The following is a 22275-nucleotide window of genomic DNA, read 5'->3' on the forward strand; positions in this document are numbered from 1 at the left end:
GTAGAAAAGGTATTTTCTTTCATACAACAAAATGAATAAATTCTTTTCATGTTGTAGAAAGGATACTTTCTTTTTCAACAAAAGAAAAAGTATTTTCTTTTTTTAGTTATCGAGCTCAAATTTCAACGTTTTCTTGTGTGAAAAAGTAAAGTAACACATTAGTTCCTTTGGGTTTGTGTGCATTTTGAAAAGAATAATTAAATTCTTAAAGAAAATAGAGTCCCGGGGAGGGAGGGGGAAGGGAAGAGGATTATTTGGAAACATGAGGATTTTGGGGAAGGTGTTGAGGAGGATAGCATAAAAATTATTTTCCTAAAAATATTTTATACTCTCTAACCAAACACTAAAAAATATTTTTCCAGAAAAAGTTTTTCACTCACCAACCAAACAAGGGAAAATAAGTGATAAAATCACACATTCCCCTGAAAACATTTTCTCCTTCACACCAAACACACCCTAATGCCCGATTCTTTTGTTCTTTTTTCCTTTCAATGTACTTCATAGCTTAATGGCATCGAAGAGTTTGTGGTTCTACCCAACTATGGCATTTTCTTATTAAGCAATTTGTAGTAAGCTTTATTCATTTTAGCATTTGATCTCCTCATGTTGACAGAAATGTGTCAGATTACCAAGTACATAATTAAATTAAAAACAATATTATGCTAGATAATTTATAATCTTAAAACTTTACTACTAAAGCTAGTAGAATTAGTAATCCGTCTGTTATAAAATGCAGCAACCGAAGTATAAAAGAGTTGCATGAAGCAAGGGCTTTAGTTGCAAACTGCAATGGCTCTGAAGAAATGGAAAAAACTGATATATAATAAGAAAAACTCTAAAAAAGAACGCAACAGAACAAGAAAAGCCTTGATATTCAGGACTAGTTGATTTAACCGCATCAATAAAGCAGTGATCCCAGCAAGTCACTGCTATCACAGATCTAACCAAAATTGGAAGTAGCTATCTGTATACAATGTATCAGCTAGAATATCAGGCTTTCGTATATATACGCAAACAACAGACCAAAAAAAATATACACAATACTAGAAACCCTGCCATGTATTCTTTCTGCTATCCCGGCATCTACTAATCTTGTAAAATGCCATCAACTGCTCCAAATCAGCTCGAAAATCTTTTTGCTAGCAGTTGCATTGACTAAGTTGTTGCTCTGCTCCTTGAGCATTTCCTCTTGCGCACGAACATCACCATCCTTCAAAAAAGCCATATTAGGATCGCCCAAAATAAGAAATATTTCTTGGATGATCTTTAATGAGAACGACTAGTTTGAGACTTTGCAAAGAGAAAGACTACTAATTCAGAAGATCCAGGCAATCTTAATACACTACATAATGTAAGGATTACTAAGGTGCAGATTAGCCTCTAACGAATTCGTTGCTAAATTTAAGTATAAGTTTCACAGATATCTGAGATAAAGGATTTTAAAGGCTGCTCAACCCAATGTTACTGCCCATTTGATGCCTTTACTTCAGCATGCAATGCTAGAATCTCTTTAGAATGAATAATCTTGAGGCATGTCCAAACATCTTTGGTCGAGAATAAGGCTTTTGCATGAATTAGCCCAATCGTGTGAAATACTCTAAATGGATGAAGTACTCTAATATTCTCTGCTACTTTTAATCCTTTTTCCTCCTAAGCCAAAAAATGTGGGACTTTGTTCTAAAACAAAGGATATTCTTATCTTTCTACTCAAATACAGGGGTCAAACAGAAAGCACTGGCAGCAACTCACAAGCAACGAGTAAGCACGCGCAAGAGATGAAAGTGTTGGATACATATCAAGAACAGCAATAGCAACTTCCTCTGTCACTTGTGGGACCTGCATGCATTGTAATCACTCCATTAAATTGAGCTAATTGATTGAATTCATGGCTAATAAATACACCATTTCCCTAACTTGGTGGAGGTGTTTTTACATGGAAACACCAAATATGCTTAGGTGACCCACTAAAGTACAAGGATATGTAAACGTATATGCAAATCTCTTCTCTCGTTTCACAACACCCAGCCCCTTAGAAACATCATCAACAAACCTTGCTCTATTTCCTACCCAGCCGTCCCCTAGAAAACAACCTTCCGGGATATGAATCAATTAAACAAAGTTTAGCAACAGAGCCCTAGAAGTACATAAAATTCATGATTGTCACCAAACAGCAAATTCTAACAACCGAAGATTTTAAAACTCGTATCTTTATTTACAAGGGAACTTAAAATATTCCAATTTTGACGTGAAAATTCCTACCTGCATGAGTTGGGTGGCAAACACATCGCTAACTGTCATTTTATCGAGATCTTCACACTTCCTAATAAACTCATTAAAGCGGGGGCACAGCCTGGTATTGGACCGCTTGTTATCCATGCATTTGTAGTACTGATTGATTGCTTGAGTAAGACAGCCATACTTTCTCAATGTCTCTCCCAAACCACTTGTTCTTAGCACATCAAAGCCCTCCAAGATCTCGGTTGTGAAACAACTAATGCAATCATTGGAAATCAGAAATAGAAATAACAAATAAAGTAAAAAAGAAAAGCAGAAAAAGACATCATTGGTGGATCCAAAAAACAACTTACGCTGTTTTGATGCTATCGGCAGCAGTACAAGAATTTGGATCTCCTTCAACGACATACATCATCTTCTTGAGTCCACACCTCTTTTCATAAATCAACCGAAAATCCATATTATTTCAAAAATTATTCAATTATAGCATATTAATTCACTAAATCTCTTGAATTTTGGGAACCGCCTCATCTAAAAGCTTAAATGGTTAGACAGAGGACACTTTTTTATTTACTTAAGAATGTTTTTCACATGCCCCCTTGTGCCGGGTCAGATTCTTCTTTTTTTTTTTCCATCAGCCAACCATGAGGAAATCCTTTCTATGATAGATGTGAGTTAGACTCAAACTCAAGAACTTTCTGCGATCTGGTTGCATATTGAGTTTCACCTAAAAGTCTAAGCTGACAAAGAAATGACGTTTTTTATTCACTAGTCCTTAACAATGCTGACAAAAATGACTCAATCTCAAAAATCATTTTCAATACTATTGGATATCAAATTGTCTAACTCACTGAGCAAAAGTCAGTCTATAACGAAAATGCAAGTACAGATAAGACAAGGATATAATTGCCTGCTCTCTCTGTGTGATAAAATAAAACTAGTTATCTTTTTCTTTAAATAGGTAAAACTAGTTACTCAATTTAGTGTTTACCATTACCTGCAAGAGATTAAACGACACTTTTACTTTCTTTCTCTCTTTTTTTCCTTTATTGTTGATAAGTCAGACAATTTCAATTACAAAACATCATGCCGGTCTGTCGAGCAGATTAAACTGCACTTTTGCTTTTGGACAGCGATATACATACTCATACAGATCATCGGGCTATGTCAATATATCATTGTTATGGAAGGCTGAGGACAAAGAAAAATAATTAAAAGCTAGAAGTTACAAAAAGACAAAAGTCAAATACACACAAGTATATAGAAAGCACAGCATATAGAAGTACTCAAAAAGCACCAAAAGAAAAGAGATAAGAAAATACCAAAATCCGCAGCTTCTGATCTCTATATCTGTTATCCCTGATTGAACTTTGCAAATCTTCAACATTCTTCCTCTCCACAATAAAGTCAAGAACGTATTCAGTGCCAATAACTTTGTTACGAGCTATCCAGATTGCATCACCAACAGGCAAGCGCCTAACCTATGGAAGTGCCAAAATAATCTTACATCTATCAGCTGCGGTGGAATTTATTGGGAGGCAGTAGTTTCAACAACTTTGCCATATGCTTCTTAGTGCTTGAACATTCTGCATGGCCGTTGGATACTTGAGATAGCCACCTGTAGATGCTATGAGACCCTAAGCCTTGTTGAGACAATAAGCATCACAACTACAGTGCTAATACCCTTTAGAAGGACTAAGTATTTGATTCAAACATGGATAAAGTTGCTAGAAATCCTTTTCCTTTTTTTTTTTAATTTGATAAATTGAAATTGCTAGAAATATAACTACTGAAAACTAAGAAAAGAAGAAATTGCCAGCAGTCCTTTCTCCAATTATAAAGTACCAGGCTACCAGCCTCTACCACTTCCAAAAACAAGCATGGATACAAGGAGAATCTTCAAGTAAATGAAAACTGACAAAGAGTATTTGACAAATACTTATTTCATATAATTGTTCCTATCTCAGTTAATAGATGAAAGCACAAGAAAAGAGAAACTTAAAGGGAACGATTCCAGATATTCACCTCTATTTCAATTTTAAATTGTGTGCTGATGTTTTCAATTATCTTCCTGGAACGCGACCTGGTAAATACAACGACACAGATTCAATGAGTTTCACAAGAAAGCCAATTAAACATCATTTTGCCACGCGGGACCCCGGGGGGAGGGGGGGGCGCTTTGCTATGTAATAAAAAGGGGAGCTCAATGACTGCACATTTGATAATAATGCTGTCAGACCCTATTTTTAATTAGCCATAGCAGATGAAAATAGCACCAACTTCTAGACATTCCTATATCGGCATTGTCACTTCCTAAATCTCCAAAAATTCAAGGAAATATGGAATAACCAACAGTCAGAGGACAAATCAATCTTTGATTTCTCTGAGCAAACAAATTGCCCTATAGTATTAATATAAAATTATTATTTTAATATTCAGAAAATACAGTACTTGATCATAAAAAGATATTCAGTAAATATTGATATTCATTTTTCTACTTCCTTACTGACAGCAAGGTTGCAATGTTGTTAGCTCATTTCCCAAATTAGCAGCAAGTTGAAAACAGCTTTACTAAGGTACAATCTTTGTTTACAGAATTTTGTGATAGGGAGAGTCGAATACGGCATGTCAAAGTGCGCTGATGCAGAGTTAAATGCAGATATATAAGACTTTTAAACTAATAGGAGAAGTGGCACACATGGCTTCTGTAGAAATACGAGCTGGAGTTTCAAGTTTGTGAACTTACTTTATATCACAACATTTGTGGTCTAAGTTACAGCATGCTTATCGATGAGAAACAGAAATAGATTGTAGTAGTGAGTTTGGATAATGGACAAACCATCAGAATAATACTGATATCTTTTTTAAATAATGGCGATGTGGGGTCATCTTGCATGTACTTCGACTATTCCATCGGCTAGCTGAGGTTTAAACCTTGGTCTCCAAGGTCTGAAGCTTTGATTGACCACTGGGCCACACCCTTGGGTGTCAAAGTAATACTGGTACTTAACTAACTAAAATTATTTTCAGAAATGAACAGAGCGCTTGCTTACCCTCGAGAAGTAAACTGTTCCCGATCATCTAATACCAAAACTACTTCATAAACATCTTCAAATTGCTCTCCATAGGCCAATGGTGGCGCCACCAAGAGATTGGATCTAGTTTCCAGACATGGTAATTGCTCATCAACTAGCTGAACACACAATAGAGCAAAGATATTAGAAACAGAGAACTTAATGCTTCCATGCGTCACTGTCAGTCTACAGAAAAACATCTCAATGTGTCAGGAACTCAGATTAAAAAGCTCGTACTGCCCTGTAGCAAGTCAATTTTGAACTTACATTGGATGAACAAGCTCTCAAAGTATTCGAACAATCTGCAAAATCAGCAAGACGAGAAGGCTTTGCACTATTTACTATTCCATTGCAAGTAGTCTCGGATAGTCTATCATCAATTCCACAAGTACCAACTTGACCTGGCCATCGACAGTCACTAAAGTCATGCAAAAGAATGCTTAATTTCAACTGTTTCAATCAGCACCTCTAACAAGCCAAACTGTGAATTCTTAAATCTTCGTACGAACTATATATCTACATGAAACTATTTAAAAGGAGTCAGAAAACAAACCATAAACTTGATCTTCGCGAAGGCGACACAGAACAGACGGCCAGATTAATGATATATCTTTGCTCTGTGATGTTTCTAACACTTCAGAGTAAGCCCGAATTACTTGTTCCTTGGAGAAGCCCATTCGAACAAACTACAAGAATCAGATGCACAGAACAAAAAGAAGCATAAATTGGTAATTGATAAGTTTAACAAATGCCAGAATTACTTCAAAAAGAATCTTAAAAGAAGAAAATGGAACAGCTTTGAAGCATCTTAAAGTAGAACTCAAGGAACTACTTTTTATGGAATTAAAAAAGTTCCGGAAAACATATAGTTGTGGATAATAGAACAGCAGCTAGAGAAGTCATATCACCGACTGCATGCTGATAAATACAAAGCCTTTGTCTTTCAAACACCCCCACCTCCCCCACCCAAAAAACCCCAAAAAAACTGATAATCGAGCATGAGAAATTAACTTGTGTGATAAATATGCTACAGAAATTTGGGTGAATCTTACTAAGATCTCAGAAATTAACTTATGTTTAGTCATTTTCCGGTTTCAACGAGAAAAGTCAGTACTAAAGACATCGACAAGTCAAGACTTGATCAGGTGGAAGGACATAACTATGCGGTGAAAATATGATAAGGCTTGAATGCTTTAATGAATTCGAAAGTAAATTCCTGAGTGGAAAAAAAAAAGATCTCTGGATGATAAATGCTAAAAAACAACTTTTACTGCAAGCACGTCTGCTTCTGCAGCAAACAATAGCCACAAATAGACTCTAAAGTAGCAGGATACAGGAATTGCTTCACCTCATCCAATATGGTAGTGGCAATGATGCTGCAGCCATCACCTTAGAACATAAAAATCACATAGCATATGCACCAGATTTGGCAACTAGCAAGCACTAAATAGAGTGGTTTGATGCTTACATATTTATGTTTATCTTGAAAATTGATGAAAGCAATAGGTCCAGGTTACTGCTAAACAAGACACCTAGATGTAAGAAAATCTAGGGACTCAAGGCATCATAAGGTATTTGAGATGGGGCATTTTTTTCAGAAGCGGGTGGGTCGGTCTTTATTTGAGCCTTTTGAGTATGCAGTCTCAGAAAATGAGCTATTAAGGGGTATGCCCCTTCTCTTTTCTGTAGTGAAGTTCTGCTCACGATAACAGGAAGCAGTAATTCTCCATAAACATGACCCTCATCAAAGCTGAAGTTCCATTCCATTAAGAACAGTTCAATGTTTTGGTGCATAGTCTTGGAACGTATTCAAAGCTCAATCATAGTACTCTATTATTTAATGCCAGTTAGATATTTCTTTTAAAATTTATGAGAGAGTAAGCAATCAGGGCATCCATGATCACTGGTCCATTGATGATCAAACAAGTCAGAAAGCAATCTGCCAGCATAGGCAATTGAATACCAATATTAGTACAACTTTGCACTTTCTGAAGCTTTCCACGTCAATTAGGGCAGCAGTAAAAATGACAAGTGAGGCTCTGAGGGAAGAGAATTATTGCTAACATTTAACAAGAGGTATTAAACTACACACTGCTGTTATCAAGTTAAGAATCGTGAATACAAAGTAGCACATCTAAAACAGAAAAAGTACCCTGTCAAGAGATTCAGATGGAATGTTCATTTTCTTTTTGCCAGTCGATTGAGATGATGGCACTGGCCTTTTTCTCACTGAAGTAGTATTTCGAACTTCTGTACTTGATAAGTTAATAGTTGACAAAGATTTATCTAGCTTGTCATTTTGATCCAAATCTGAAAATCCTGTCAAAGATGCCGATATTTCTTTGGAATCAACAATTCCTGACCTCAAAAGACATTCCCGTGCAATCTCTTTGCCTTCTTCAGTGAGCATATATCTGCACTTATTGACAAAGGATGCCTGGTTTATTACTTAAGTCTAAAGATCGGGAAAAGAAACTGGTTAAGCATGCAAAGTAAGATTCATTCACTTGCATAGCAACTCAAGCACAATATCATTTACTCTGCTTATAAGATAGTGGTTCCTGTCAGATGGCTGCAAAGTAGTTCCTTTATATATCTACATAGTTAGCAGGGTAGATCTCGATATATCTCGTTTTAATGAATCCTGAAACTGACACACCATTAAGAATGACATTCATCCCCACCCCTATAACCAAGAAAAGCCCCTATGTTAGAAAATGAAGAAAACACTTTAACAATTGATAATGGAGTTCAAATGAAGAATACATATATATATATATGAAGAATGGCAAAATCAGCTTCCCATAAATATACAGATTCAAGTCAAAAGGATAACAGTTATATCGATTGACATTTAATCAGTCATATCCACCGTTCAATGAAAAACCACCTTCCATATGCAAGTTACTGACGCCTAGAATACTAGTCACTAGTCAGGTAATGTTGGAACGGTTAAGTACGGATTAGCCCCTCGAATTTGGAGTATGCGGCATATAGATATAGATATAGATATAACCTCCTCAAAGTGGTGGAGTAAAAGTGGAACAATTAGTTTTTCTGTCCAAACTAACAAGAGGTATCTGACACACTTATAATAAGCCTAGATATAGTTCTCAGCCTTTTTATCTCAGAAGTAACCCGCCTTGGGCCAATTAGCATGATAAAGCCAGTTGAAAAAGAACGTAAATAATAACAACAATAATAATATAACAAGTTTCATCCAACTACCGCGCTTTGTATTTCATTGGCTTGGCCAGGAACAGCAAGAAGAAGACAGAAAAATGAAAAATGGAAATTGAAGGCCAAAAAAAGAACAAGGATTTGGGAAGATAAAATGAAAATAGGGGTGTTTTCTCACGTTAGCAAACCAGTATACTTTAGCTCATAACTTTGAGGAGGATTCCTTAAAAGTCAAAGGGATTATGTGCAACAGAAACTGAGGGAGATAATCCATATGTTCTTTTTAACTTTCATATCTTAAAAGCAAGCTGACATTTCCCTAACATGCACATAAAACTATCTAGCAGGAAATGAAATGGCCAAATTTATTTGAAATGTACGAATATCAGTTAACTGGAGAAAGAGCATAAATAAAAGACATGGCAAGCATACTTTGCAGGGCAGCTAGACTTAGCAACAAGTCCTTTGTCTATTAACTTCCCCATGCAGCTCCATCCGCTGTACCAGTCCCTTGGCGAGCCAAATTGTCCAGCTTTTCCTTTTCCTTTCTCAGGTCTAATGCATGGCACACATCATGGACGAAAGAGTCAAAATTCACTTAGTACAATTGCTGGGAGAACATTAAATTGAATACTAAACCAGGTTAAGCAGCGACAGCCATACCCAACAGGTGCACGAGAAAGACCACTAGCTTCAGTAGCATCGATAAGCTCCTGCTTATGCATAAATTTTTCACCGTTTGTTGTACACCTAGAATCATGACATCTTCATAGCTGAAACAACAATTTACTAGAACGAAGCATAGCAGACTGCATTGAATTAGCCATTCACCTGTACAGTGTGATCAGTAAGGCATAGGCCACAGAATTCTTTTGAGGCATGTAACGCTTTGTTCCCTTATTTCTCTTCCCTGGAGATATGGGAAAGAATTTAGCAACTTCCAATTGATCCAACATCCATATCCTCCATCAGAATATAAAAAAGATGGATAAAAAAAATAATTAACTAAATACCACTCAAATCCACGTACACAAAGGTTTGTATTGTTATGCTTTACTCAATTATTGATGTTCTTATTTCTGAAAACCACCCGGATAGTCGATCAATTAGTCCAATTATCAATGGGTCTAGTTATCGAGCATTACAAATGTAAGCTAAGTTGGCCGTTAACTTAATTGTTGAGTTCATAAGCTGCATCTGTGGTCAATCAGTGTACTGAAAAAATTCATGTTATCAATAAATCAGCTACCCAAACAAGCAAAAGCATTTGAGAAGACAAAAGGAACATAAGCCTAATTCTGTCAAGATATACTCCATTAGTCCACTAGCACTACAAGGACTCCACCTTTATACAATCCACTAGTACTACAAAGACTCCACCTTTTTGCTTTAAGTAGTGCAGTGATCAGACAATGATACAAGCAGAGAATAAAAACTAGATACAAAAAAGTAATTCAAGATTTACCTTTCTCACTGGAGTGATGGCTCTCCTCGGATGATGAAGCACCACGATCATCAGCTTCAAAAAACCCTTTCATGTGCCTCAAAATCCATTTTCCAACACCCCTATAATTGAAAGTAAGTCAAATAGTTATTCCAATTGAAAGCCAAGTAGCATAGATTTTACGGGTTCAATGGAACCAGTATTTTTGACACGAGCATAAATGTATATGTGAAAAACCACTAAACTTCAATAAATTTTAACTTCTGAACCTAACTTCAAAAATATAGTGAGTTAAGTGCTAAAACCTTAAATGTTAACTTAAAGATTCTACTCACTTGATCTCAGAAAACTCTTTGAGAGTCTTAATAGGGGTCTTGGAATTGCAGAGATTGGTATAGGCTTTGTGAAGAGTCTTTAAGATATTATCCGATATCCCTTTAGGGTTTTGAGCCATTTCTTGCTTCTTATTCCACATATATGCTGCCAACTCTTCGTTCTCCGGACATACCACTTTCTTTTCATACTCCATGTTTGCTAGTTAAATCTAGGGTTTTTGGTCCTTCCTAATGTTTCTTCCCAAGCTTTTGAAGAAGTTTCTTATTCCAGATTAATGGTTAGGGTTTTACAGAGAAGAATAACATCGGATTGACTTTCGATTTCAATCCCTAAATTTACTTTAAGAGTTACTCCCTCCGGTCGACCAATTTACTTTCGCCGCCCCAAAATACTAAATTTTAGATAAAAATGTTTAATGTGACTAAGTCATTCTTAATTAAATATTGTAGCATAATTTAATGTGAGAGTAAAAGATTTTTTTTAGGTATAATTGAATATTTTCTTGATTATATAAATATATATGTATTTTGGACCAAAATAAAAGGAGAAACTTTGAGAAAGCACTATGTTTTAGTGGTTATTAACTAGTTGTAGCTACCATTTACTATATTATTTCCTATAGCTATACTTTCAGGTTTTTTAGAGTGTATTCGGTGTATTTAAGTTATTGTATTCATGAATACAGTAGCATTTCTAGACGTAAAACAGGAAATTACAGCTAGATTGATTTTTGTATTCGAATCTATTCGACTGTATTCATGACGTGAAATATACGTGTGAGTACTGAAAAAAGCAATCAAAATGGCCCAATCTGACCATGTGTTGCTAATTTGCCCCCTTTTAAAAAATTAAATTTTTTGTTTTCTCCTTATTTTCTTTATATTATTATTATTACTAGGCTTTCTTCTTCTTCTTTTTTCAGCTGGGTTCCTTTGAATTTTTTTTTCCATATCTTGTTTCTTCTGAAATTATTTTGCCCCTTTATTGTTTACTCTTCAAATCTCTTACGTTGATGAATGATTTTGGTTATGCTCCTTCACAATGTCCCTAAGATGAAAACCTCGTGATCGTTTCTTGTTGGCCTTTAATTAGGATTTGGGTTTAATTTCTTTCTTTAATTGCAGTTCTAAATTGTCCTCCTTATAATTTGCTAGTTGGGTTTAGTAAGAAAATTTTATTTTGTATCTCATGTAACTGACACTAGTTATATGAGACCCAAAAATTTAAGATTGGGGTCCACAAATTCGTGAGACAAAAAGGAATCTCATACAACTAGTGTCAGTTGTATGAGACAGAAAATAAAACTTCTCGGGTTTAATACAACCCTTATAACTGTTGCGTTCAAAATAAACTTAAAGAAGTTGCTTGCATTTTTTGCTTTTCTTTACTTTTTAGATTTCACCAAAAACATAATCTTTAGAGATCTTGATTTATTCTTTAAAAGATTTACCTTTTCTCAATTGAGTGATTTGTGTGTGAGAGAGGGGAAAGGTGAGCAAGAGAAGAAGAAAATGAAATTGTAGAAGACAGGAGAAAAAGTTGTCAGAAAAAATCATCTACAAACTCATGTTTGTTGTTGCGAAACGTCAGGTTACATAAGAAAAAAGAAACAAAAAAATCAAAAAGAAAATGTTAAATGGGTTCTTACATTAGCCATAGTTAAATAGCCACATAATAGTTTTTAATTAATTAAGAATGTGTATCAAACGCACCTCAAACAATTTCAATGAGGGGGGTTTAGTATAAAGAGGATTTCTAGGAATGTTAAATAGTTAAAGTAGGAAACTAACAAAAGTTGGATAATTCAAGGAAGATTTAGGGTATTAAGTCTTAAAAATTAATAATCGCTAGCTAGTCTATTTTCATGCATAAAAAATATTAAATAAAAATAAGCACTCACTTGGTTTGCCATATAAAAAAAATACTTTGGGTCTACATTTGATAATTATTTATTTTCAATAAGATAAAGTTTTGAATTACTAATTGAAATTCTCTACAAATAGGGATGGCAAACGAGGTGGTGCGGGTTTAAAGCTATGCGGGGCGGGCGGGGAGGATGTGGGGCAGGTTGAGGTAATTTTTTTTAAAAACCTAATGTGGTGCGGGGGGTTGCGAGTTTATGTGGGTTTACGCGAGATTAAGCAACTTTTTTATTTGGCCTATTCTGCAACTTATCCAACAACACAAAACCTAGATATAAAATTAAAAATATGGTAAAATTTCCAATCAAAATAGTAAAAGATATTTAAAATACTTAACCAAATTTAGTACTTCAAATTATTTTAGAGAAATAGAGTTCACTAGTGGGAAACATTTCGAAACTTTTTCCGGACATTAATTATAATATTAATTTTTTAACACAATATTCAGGAAATAAAAGAAGTGTATGAAACAGTTGCTTCTTCTTGCGTTCTTTCTCTGAGCTGATATATATATATGCCTACTTCAGTTTTTTATTTTTGATACTGCTCTTTTTTAATTATTCGATGTGTATAGACAAAGAGTATTACACTTGCTTGCAATTTCGTGACCAGATTAGAGAAAAACTAATATATAGTGAATGATAGGATAAAGAGATGGAGAAATGGGGATAATAACTAACAAGGGTTGTGGTAGAGTAGTAAGTACTCCTTCATCTTTAACCAAAGGTCTCTGGTTCGAGTCCTTGGGTATGGAGTCGCCTTTGTTAGAGAGCGCTTTACCCACCCCCTGATGTGGGACTTCTCGGCCATGAATAATAATACATTAAAGGGGCGATTTGCTATTTTTATGAGCAACAAGAACTTGCATTTTTTTAAGTGACGAATTCAATACATGAGCAACAAAAGATATTTTATTTTTTTGTTGATTAAATTAAAAATTCATCCAAAATCTCAAAAGGAAAAAAATTATTCGGGGCAGGCAGACGCGGGTGTTGGTGTGGGGCGGGTGAACGCGAGTGAAAATACTACACGGGGCAAGACAGAGCGGGTTGAAATCCTTGTGGGTTTATGTGGGTTTGCCTCGCAACCGCACCGCACCGTCTGCCATCCCTGTCTACAAAACATAGAGAAAAAAGCCATAAAAATCCTTACTTGTTCGTAATTTGGTGTTACACGCTTATAATTTTTTTTCCTAAACTTTGCATAATTTTGGCAATGAATTATGTATTATTTGTATACGACCTATATAATAATAGGAAACTCAATGCATATTGATTGTAATTATAACTCAATGAATTATGCTTATATGATCATTTTCCCATATACATGACTTCCCAAATTAGATATCACATTATTCATAGTTGTAGAAGATAAAATTATGTACCCCCAATTTTGTGGCCTCGAGGGCTTACGTCGAGGAACAGAGAGCTCGCATTGAGGGATAAACTCAGTATGGACTGGGTTCGAGTTCGAGGGCAGAATATAAGGATCGAAGATTGAATTGCACAACGTGTATAGAAACCGAGTATGACCAACCCCGATATGGAGCCGTTATGAGTTTGTTACAGAAAGACAAGATTCCCTCCACTCCCCCAAGATCGTGGCATAAATTCCGGAATTTATTCGTACGGCCTAGTACGAATCCGTACTAGGCGGTTAGATAACTGTACCAATAAGATTCCTTACTGTAAATAGAAATGTACCTTATTTAGGATTCCCCTACTATATAAAGGGGGCCCCAATCATTTGTAAATATCATCAATCATTAGCAAAGAATATACTCTCTTACTTTTCTGCCTACTGCTCATCTAATCATCTTATTATTATTTTACTGTTCTTGTTGTTCTTGCTCATTTACCTCGAGGTCGACGTCTATTTACACAATTAGTTTAACTTGCCCTACTCTTAAATTTATACATTAGATTCCTTGTCTATCAATTAGTATCGGATTAAATCACATATCTTTAAAACCACAAACAAATTTAATTGTTACTCGTATTTTCGAGGTAAACAGTTTGGCGTCCACGGTGGGGATAAAGATAATAGTGTTTATTCTTTGATTTCATAATAAAACATGTCAAACTCACAGAATGTGCATGTACACGGTGATGACGGTCTTGGGTTCCACGGAGAAAATGACGACATAATTGCTTCATGGATCGGAGTGCCACCAGTTAAACCTGGGGAAGTGCCTGCTGCCAACCTGGTCGACGTCAATTCGCACATTGCTCTGAATGCAGATTTAGGTGTGGATCCCAGAGGAAGTGTACGTAGGGAAGGCCGAATTGGTGGCCAAGGAACTCAGGGTGTAGGAGACGGGAGAGTTAGCCTCCAAGTAATATTCGAGATGTTACAAGCTCAACAGATTGTTATCGCTGAGCTTCAAAGTCAGCAAAAAAACTCCAAGTGTGGTCGAACCAGGAATCACCCGCTGAATCGAGTCGGTGCTTGAAAGATAGAATGGTAATGGCTCGAGCGTGGCTCTGATGCCCACTCCCAAGAAGTTTCTTATGCTTGACATACCTAAATACAACGGAACGAGCGATCCTAATGACCACATTACCTCGCACACTTGCGGGATTAAAGGAAAAGACTTAAATGATGATGAGATCGAGTCAGTATTGTTGAAAAAATTTGGGGAAACTTTGTCAAAGGGAGCCATGATTTAGTTTCACAACTTGCCACCGAACTCTATCCATTCGTTTGCTATGTTAGCAGACGCCTTCGTGAAAGCATATGTCGGGGCCATAAAGGTTACGACAAGGAAATCGGATGTTTTTAAGATAAGACAGAGGAATGATGAGATACTAAGGGAGTTCGGTACCGATTTCAAATGGAGCGAATGGAATTACCACCGATCTCGGATGATTAGGCGGTACAAGCTTTTATGCAGGGGTTGAACGAGCGGAGTTTGATTGTGTCACGACAGTTTAAGCAAAATCTGATTGAGTACCCAGCTCTGACTTAGTCAGACATACATAATCGTTACCAATCGAAGATTAGGGTCGAGGACGACCAGTTGGGAGCCCTTTCGGGTTCAGTCCATCCTAATAGATTGGCAGTTAAGACCTCGAGGGATACAGACAGGGAACCAAGATCAAACAGGGAACAGTTTAAGCCATAAGTCGATCGGAGAAACAATGGCTCTGGGTGTAACGTTCCTCGGAATGATCGAAGAAATGATCGAGGTCAAAGCTCTCGGGGACTTATAAGTAAGAACGGTTTTGATAAACATACCGATCCCACAGAAGCACCTTAGTTGTCGGAGTATAATTTCAATGTAGATGCATCAGGGATCGTGTCATCTATTAGAAGAATCAAAAATATCAGGTGGCCCAGACCTATAAAAACCGATCCTTCTCAAAGAAATCCAAACTTGATGTGTAAATATCATGGCACTGTGAGCACGTGATTTTTGCCCTATATGTATTACTCCAATAAATTCAAAACAAAATAATTTTTGTCAGTGTTTGCAATTTTTTCGGATTTTGTGGCATTTTCTGTTAATTGTTTGCATTTTGTTTGTGCATTTTAATTGATGAGAAACTACAACAAATATGTTGTATTTGCATTTAGGATTTAATTTTACATTTTAGGATTAATAGACAAATTAATTATTTTATAAAAATGGGAAAAATCACAAAAATAGTTTATTTTGCACTTTTAATTTATTGTCGAATTTTGGTAGTTTTTTCCTTTAATTTGATTTTTAATTATCGGTAGTAACAATTATTAGGGTTAATTAATTTAATGTGGTAGGATAATTTGGTTTAGGATTCAATTCAAGTTTTAATTTCAATTTTGGAAAAAGAAAACGAGTTTTTTTAAAAAGGAAAAAAAAAGAAATGAATTGAAAAAAAAGGAAATAATGAAAAGGAAAATTTGGGCCAAAATCAATCCAAATCCCCAGCCCAAACCTACATCATCAGCCTACCCACCCCAATCACGCAGAAACCCGGCCCAAACCCGCCTCTACTCGGTCAATTCCCCCAACTAAGAGTATTGACGTCGTTTTATGGGCATCAGATCGGGACCGTCGAGGTTGATTGATCTAACGGACGAGAAGCCGGGGTCATTTGATATATTAATGTCCAAACGTTACCCTCCCCCCAGCTTTCGTCTCTCTCAAATCCCCTCAGAGAAACCCTAGAAGCCGCCGGGATTCCCCACCACCATTGATGGCGGCGCCGGCGTCCAATCGCCACTAAACTTACACCAAACACTCCCCTCCTTCTCCTCTTTCCGAATCTACAAATCCCCGCCCTCGAATCAACCCAGACCAGCTCGAATCTGGTTTTAGAAGAAAACCCTAGCTGAGCCGCCCCCAAATCCCCGGCCTCTGGTGGCGGCGCCACCTCCAAACGCCACCAAAATCACACCCTATAGCCTCTTCACTCCCCTATGTCCAAATGTCAACTTGGTTTTCTTCGAATCCCCCGGGAACTTTTCGAATCTTGATCCGAAGAGAAGAACCCTAAATCTCAAAGTCCAAATCAACGGGCCAGTTTGAAGATTTAGGACCGTAATAGGCGTTATTCGTGTGTTTTTGCATGGAAACACACGATTAAGGGCTATTCCAGTCAGGAATTTGAAAAGCCCTTCAAAGTTTGTCGAATCGGCTCCCGGTTGGTGTTAGGTATCTTTTTTGTTCGTTTTGTTTATTTATTTATCTTTTCTTTTGTGTTTCTGCTTCATCTCCTCTTCTGGGTTTGTTTAGTTGTTCTGGAGTGTTGTTATTCATGCATGATTAGTTCGGGATCCTTTCTTAATTAGTTAATCGTCTAACAGTTTAGTTAATTCCCTTTATTTGTGTCAGTTAGTAGTAATTTAGTTTAGGGTCTTAGTCTTGAAAATTGTTCCAGTACTTGAATGGTTCTGTCTCTCAGAAAGCTCATAGAATTTAGGGATGTTAATGTACGAATTGGGCTTTAGTCTGTTGCTGACCCATTTGGCAAGTGTGGCCCATTTAATTTGGTCTATGTCCTTGGGTCAATTTGACCCGTTTGGATTGAAGTAATTTTCAGAAAATAAAAGGGTAATTTGGTCAGTCTGCTTAAGGAATCTTGATGTAACTGACTGAAGAAAGCTTCCTGGAAGCTGGGGGAGGACTACTTGGCAAAGTCTGAATTTGAACTAGGGGTATTAAGCTAAAATGAAAATTAAAAAGGGACCAAAGGGCAAAAAATAAACTCTTGAGGCTTGCCCTAATGCCTTGCCTATAAAGGCATCTCTATCTTGCCTTTCAAGGCAGGGATTAAGGAGCTAAAATACAGACCCAAGAGACTTGAAAGAGAATAAAAATTCTGGAAAACAAAAACAGTTGAAACTTCTATAGAAAATACTGTTTCATTGGGTTTGAGCTTTATAATATGAAATCCTCTTCTTCCTGAATCGATTTTCCTGATTGTTTGAGCTTAGAAATGGTTTGAAATTTAGTCATTAGGGTTGGTTCTGAGGTTAGCTGATTTAATTGGGTGTTTGAGACTGGTTTCTGGGCTGCAGTACTTTATTTCTGGGTTTCGAACATGCTTTGTTGGTTTGTTTCTGTTACTAGAACCTGTTGCTGATCCCTGTTGTCTACTGTTGATTCTCCCTTTTTCTTTTTTCGTTTAATTCCAGGTATTCCCTGATTCTATAGGAGATGAAATGCAAGTATGAGATATATAATTACATGAAGATCCTCATGAATGAATACTGTTTTCCTTTTAATCATCAATATTAGTTGTTTACTTGCAATTTCTGGAGTTTAGTGGTATATTGTAATGGCATTTAGTCTGATCTATCCATTTTCATATAACAGTAGCATGTTATTCCTTAGAAAACTCATGTTGCCTTTCGTTTGCGATGAAGCACATGGTCTGATGGTTTGATTGTATGTAAGTAGTTCAGGACATTTGGACCTTGCATATAGGGACTGTGATTTAAGCTATTCACTGTTTGTTATGCATATGTTCCAGTATGTGGTTAGACTCTGTTAAGTTTTAGTTTATCATCTAGTTTTAACTGAAATCAGAGTGCATTCGATTAAAGGGGGTGACTGTCTGCTTTGTGGGGATAAGACTTTATGAATACTGGTCTGATTGGCATAAGTCTCTGGGTACTCAAGGTAATTAGATGCATGCATTGAGTTGAGAATGAATTTTTGATTTGTTTAGATATGTAACAGTTTTCTATAGTAGGATAAGGTCAAAATGCATTACTCATATTGGTACAAGTTTAAAACTAAATCGAATATGCTGTCCGTTGATGAGAATTCTGTTGTCATTGCTTGCTAAGAAAAACTAGATCAGACATGTTGTTGAATATCGCTGGGTTTTGGCCTGCAGGGACTCGATGCCGAGTTCTCCACTTAGACCTGTTGGGGTTTTGAAATTGGGCTCAGTCCTGGGCCCGAGCTTAACAGCTTCTTCGAGTACAATTTGGGTCGTAATTGTGGCCCAGTCACGCCCAGGCCTTTCGCTAGCCTTCCTGGCTCTGGACTTCACATAGGAAGCCCATTTGCGGCCTTTGATTGTTAATTAAACGACCATGGGGAACTTTAACTTCATCGAGTGTTAAATAATTCAGCCTTTAAAACAATTGAGGTGAACGATGTTAATGACACCAATAGTCTATGGCCCTCATAATTTTAAAAATAAGAATTTTAGGCAATTAAGTTTGAGGCATGCCATTTAACGAATTTTCCATGGGCCTCTTCTAATTTCTTATGATTTAGATACAACAAATAACCAATTATCGTAGTTTGCTTTAGACACGTTTAATAGATTATCGTGGTTGTGGACACGTTCGTGTGACATGATTACGATCTTAAAAACAACACGAGGGATGCGTCCGCGCAACCTCAACCAATTTTTCTTAAATAAATAAACAAGGCGTTATTAACTATGGACACGTTCGCGTGACATAATTTTTGACGCGCCAAAGGAAAAGAGTATACATACGCGTAACTCAATCCTTTACGAATAATCAAGCGATTTAAAAGCGATTAATAGACAAATGCACACAAGATCTAAAATCAATAATTAAATAATTTTAATAAGCCAAGTATGGTCAAAGCGAGCGTGCTAGAACCACGGAACTCGGGAGTGACTAACACCTTCTCCCGGGGTAACAGAATTCCTTACTCAGATTTGTTGTTCGCGGACTGCATTACAGAGTCATATTTTCCTCGATTCGGGATTCAACCGGTGACTTGGGACACCATAAATCTTCCAAGTGGTGACTCTGATTTTTTTTAATAAATCCCATTTTGATTGTCCTTTAATTGGAAAAACTCCTTTGTATTTATACCATTTACGGGATGTAGGAAAAAGGAGGTGTGATAGGCACAGATGGCCATAAGATCGAAGACTGTAGGCAATTGAGGGAGGAGGTTGCTCGATTGTTCAACGAGGGTCATCTTCGAGAGTTTCTCAGTGATCGAGCTAAGAACCACTTCAGGGAAAGAGATGCAAACAGACAAAATGAGCGGGAAGAATCACAACATGTAATTCATATAACTCCGAGTCTGTTGCATCCGATCATTCAATGACGAGGAAGCGGAAGGCATATCTCAGCCACATAATGACGCCTTGGTAATTTATATTTTGTTAAATAAAGTTCAAGTTAAACGTGTTCTAGTGGATCCAGGTAGCTCAGCAAACATAATCAAATCGAGGGTCGTAGAGCAGCTCAGCCTACAAAACCAAATCATACATGTATCTAGAGTCCTAAATGGCTTCAACATGGCAAGCGAAACAACGAAATGGGAGATAATCCTACCAGTGAACGTGGCTGGGATAATCCAAGATACAAAATTCCATGTCATCGAAGGCGACATGAGATATAATACACTACTCGGGAGGCCATGGATACACAACATGAGGGTAGTACCTCTTACCCTTCATCAAATGATGAAATTCCCAACAATGGATGGTGTGAAATTGGTTTACGGAGAACAACATGTTGCAAAGGAAATGTTTGCAGTCGATGAGGTGACTCCGGTACCAGTGCCTTCGACCTCGAAAAAATCGAGCAACAAATATAAGTAGACGGCCAAATAGCAATCACCGTCCCTAGCCTTGACCCAATCGGAGGAACAGGTAACCGAAGAAGAAGAAGAGGATTTCCTTACTCCTCGAACCTTTGTTGTTCATGAAGAGTCAGATGCAACCAAATCAACGGTCGAGGAACTGAAATAGGTCATACTGATCGAGTACATGGCCGAGAAAAAATTAGACGTGGGAACGGGGTTAACCCCCAAACTTAGGAAAAAACTCATTCAATTTCTTATTGATAACATGGATTGTTTTGCTTTGTCCCATTTAGACATGACAGGGATCCTACCGGAAATAACAACGCACCAGCTGAGCCTCGACCCCAGGTTCAAGCCAGTAAAGCAAAATAGAAGGCCCCAGTCCGAGGTGAAGCATGCATCCATAAAGGATGAGGTAACTAAACTTCTTTAAATAGGGTCAATTCGGGAGGTAAAATACCCCAAGTGGTTAGCCAACGTAGTTGCAGTCCATAAGAAAGGAAATAAACTTAGAATGTGCATAGATTATAAAGATTTAAACAAGTCCTGTCCCAAAGACTCTTTTCCACTGCCTAATATCGATCGCATGATTGATGTCACGGTCGGCCATGAGATCCTTACCTTTCTCGATGCCTACTCCGGGTACAATCAAATTCAGATAAACATGGAGGACCAGGAGAAGACCTCGTTTATCACTAAGTTTGGAACATACTGTTTTAACGTAATGCCCTTCGGACTAAAAAATATTGCTGGAGCTATATACCAACACTTAGTTAACAAAATGTTTGAGGAATAGATAGGTAAATCAATGGAAGTTTACATTGACGATATGTTGGTTAAGATCCTGCGCTCAGAGTATCATTTGATTCATTTGCAGGAAACATTCAAAATCTTGAGGAAATACAACATGAAACTTAACCCCGAAAAATGTGCCTTCGGGGTAAGCTCAGGAAAATTCCCCGGCTTCATGGTATCGAATCGGGGAATCAAAATCAACCCTGATAAGATTAAGGCGATCGAGGATATCACCATTGTAGACAGTGTAAAAGTTGTACAAACGCTAACCAGACGGATAGTTGCCTTGGGTCGATTCATTTTGAGGTCGTCGGATCAAAGCCGCAGGTTCTTTTCTTTACTTAAAAAGAAAAATAATTTCACATGGACCCCGAAATGTCAACAAGCATTGGAAGAATTGAAGCGATATTTATCGAGCCCACCTTTTCTTCGCACTCCGAAAGCATATGAGAAGTTGTATTTATACTTGGTGGAGTCCGAAGTGGTGGTAAGTGGTGTATTAGTCCGAGAAGAGCAAGGTACGCAATTACCTTCTATTATGAAAGTCGAACCTTAGGAGATGCTGAAACTAGATACCCACATCTTGAGAAATTGGCACTTGCATTAATAAGCGCATCTAGAATATTAAAACCATATTTCCAGTGTCACCCCATATGTGTGTTAACCACTTATCCTCTCCGAAATGTTTTACATAAGCCCGAGCTATCAGGCTGATTGGCGAAATGGGCAGTCAAACTTGGCGGGTACAATATTGAATATCAACCCCGAATGGCCATCAAGTCTCAAATTTTGGCTGACTTCGTGGCCGATTTTACGCCAACCCTCATATCCGAAGTATAAAAGGAACTTCTACTTAAATCGGGTACAACATCGGGGGTATGGACCCTTTTCACAGACGGTGCCTCGAATGTGAAAGGGTCCGGGCTCGGCATTGTTTTGAAGCCACCCACAAGGAGCACTATCAGACAATCTATCAAAACTACTAGGTTAAATAACAATGAGGCTGAGTATGAGGCCATGATCGCAGGTCTAGAGTTAGCTAAAAGCTTGGGGGGCAGAAGTCGTCGAAGCCTAATGCGACTCTCTATTGGTGGTGAACCAAGTGAACAAAAGCTTTGAAGTTCGAGAGGATAGAATGTAGAGGTGTTTGGACAAGTTACAGGTGACGTTGCACCGCTTCAAGGAGTGGACCCTGGATCACGTGCCTTAAGAGCAAAATAGTGAGGCCGATGCGCTCACAAGTCTGGGATCATTGGTCGAAGAAGACGATATTGT

The 22275-nt window shown here is 37.3% G+C and overlaps 1 protein-coding gene across 1 annotated transcript; it reads right to left on the minus strand.

Annotated features, from left to right (window-relative positions):
- Window positions 1-790: 790 nt before the first annotated feature.
- Window positions 791-10693, minus strand: LOC107791766 (crossover junction endonuclease MUS81). The gene is made up of 15 exons (XM_016613902.2): window positions 10269-10693; window positions 9955-10055; window positions 9321-9399; window positions 9153-9239; window positions 8922-9044; window positions 7462-7723; window positions 5863-5995; window positions 5577-5710; window positions 5289-5428; window positions 4261-4318; window positions 3558-3716; window positions 2589-2668; window positions 2260-2491; window positions 1750-1836; window positions 791-1210 (listed from the first exon to the last, which is right to left on the minus strand). The coding sequence occupies exons 1-15, from the start codon at window positions 10460-10462 to the stop codon at window positions 1106-1108; spliced, it is 1974 nt and encodes a 657-aa protein (XP_016469388.1). The 5' UTR covers window positions 10463-10693; the 3' UTR covers window positions 791-1105.
- Between the last annotated feature and the right edge of the window lie 11582 nt (window positions 10694-22275).

Source organism: Nicotiana tabacum, chromosome 22, assembly GCF_000715075.1.
Source record: "Nicotiana tabacum cultivar K326 chromosome 22, ASM71507v2, whole genome shotgun sequence".
In the NCBI taxonomy this organism is placed as follows: domain Eukaryota; kingdom Viridiplantae; phylum Streptophyta; class Magnoliopsida; order Solanales; family Solanaceae; genus Nicotiana; species Nicotiana tabacum.

Excerpts from the sequence above, each read along its gene's own strand:
- LOC107791766 (XM_016613902.2), bottom strand. The coding sequence starts at position 10,462 with ATGGAGTATGAAAAGAAAGTGGTATGTCCGGAGAACGAAGAGTTGGCA. Across the intron at positions 10,056-10,268 it reads AAAGAGTTTTCTGAGATCAA|GGGTGTTGGAAAATGGATTT; the intron begins GTGAGTAGAATC and ends TTTCAATTATAG. Across the intron at positions 9,045-9,152 it reads CTTTCTCGTGCACCTGTTGG|ACCTGAGAAAGGAAAAGGAA; the intron begins GTATGGCTGTCG and ends GCCATGCATTAG.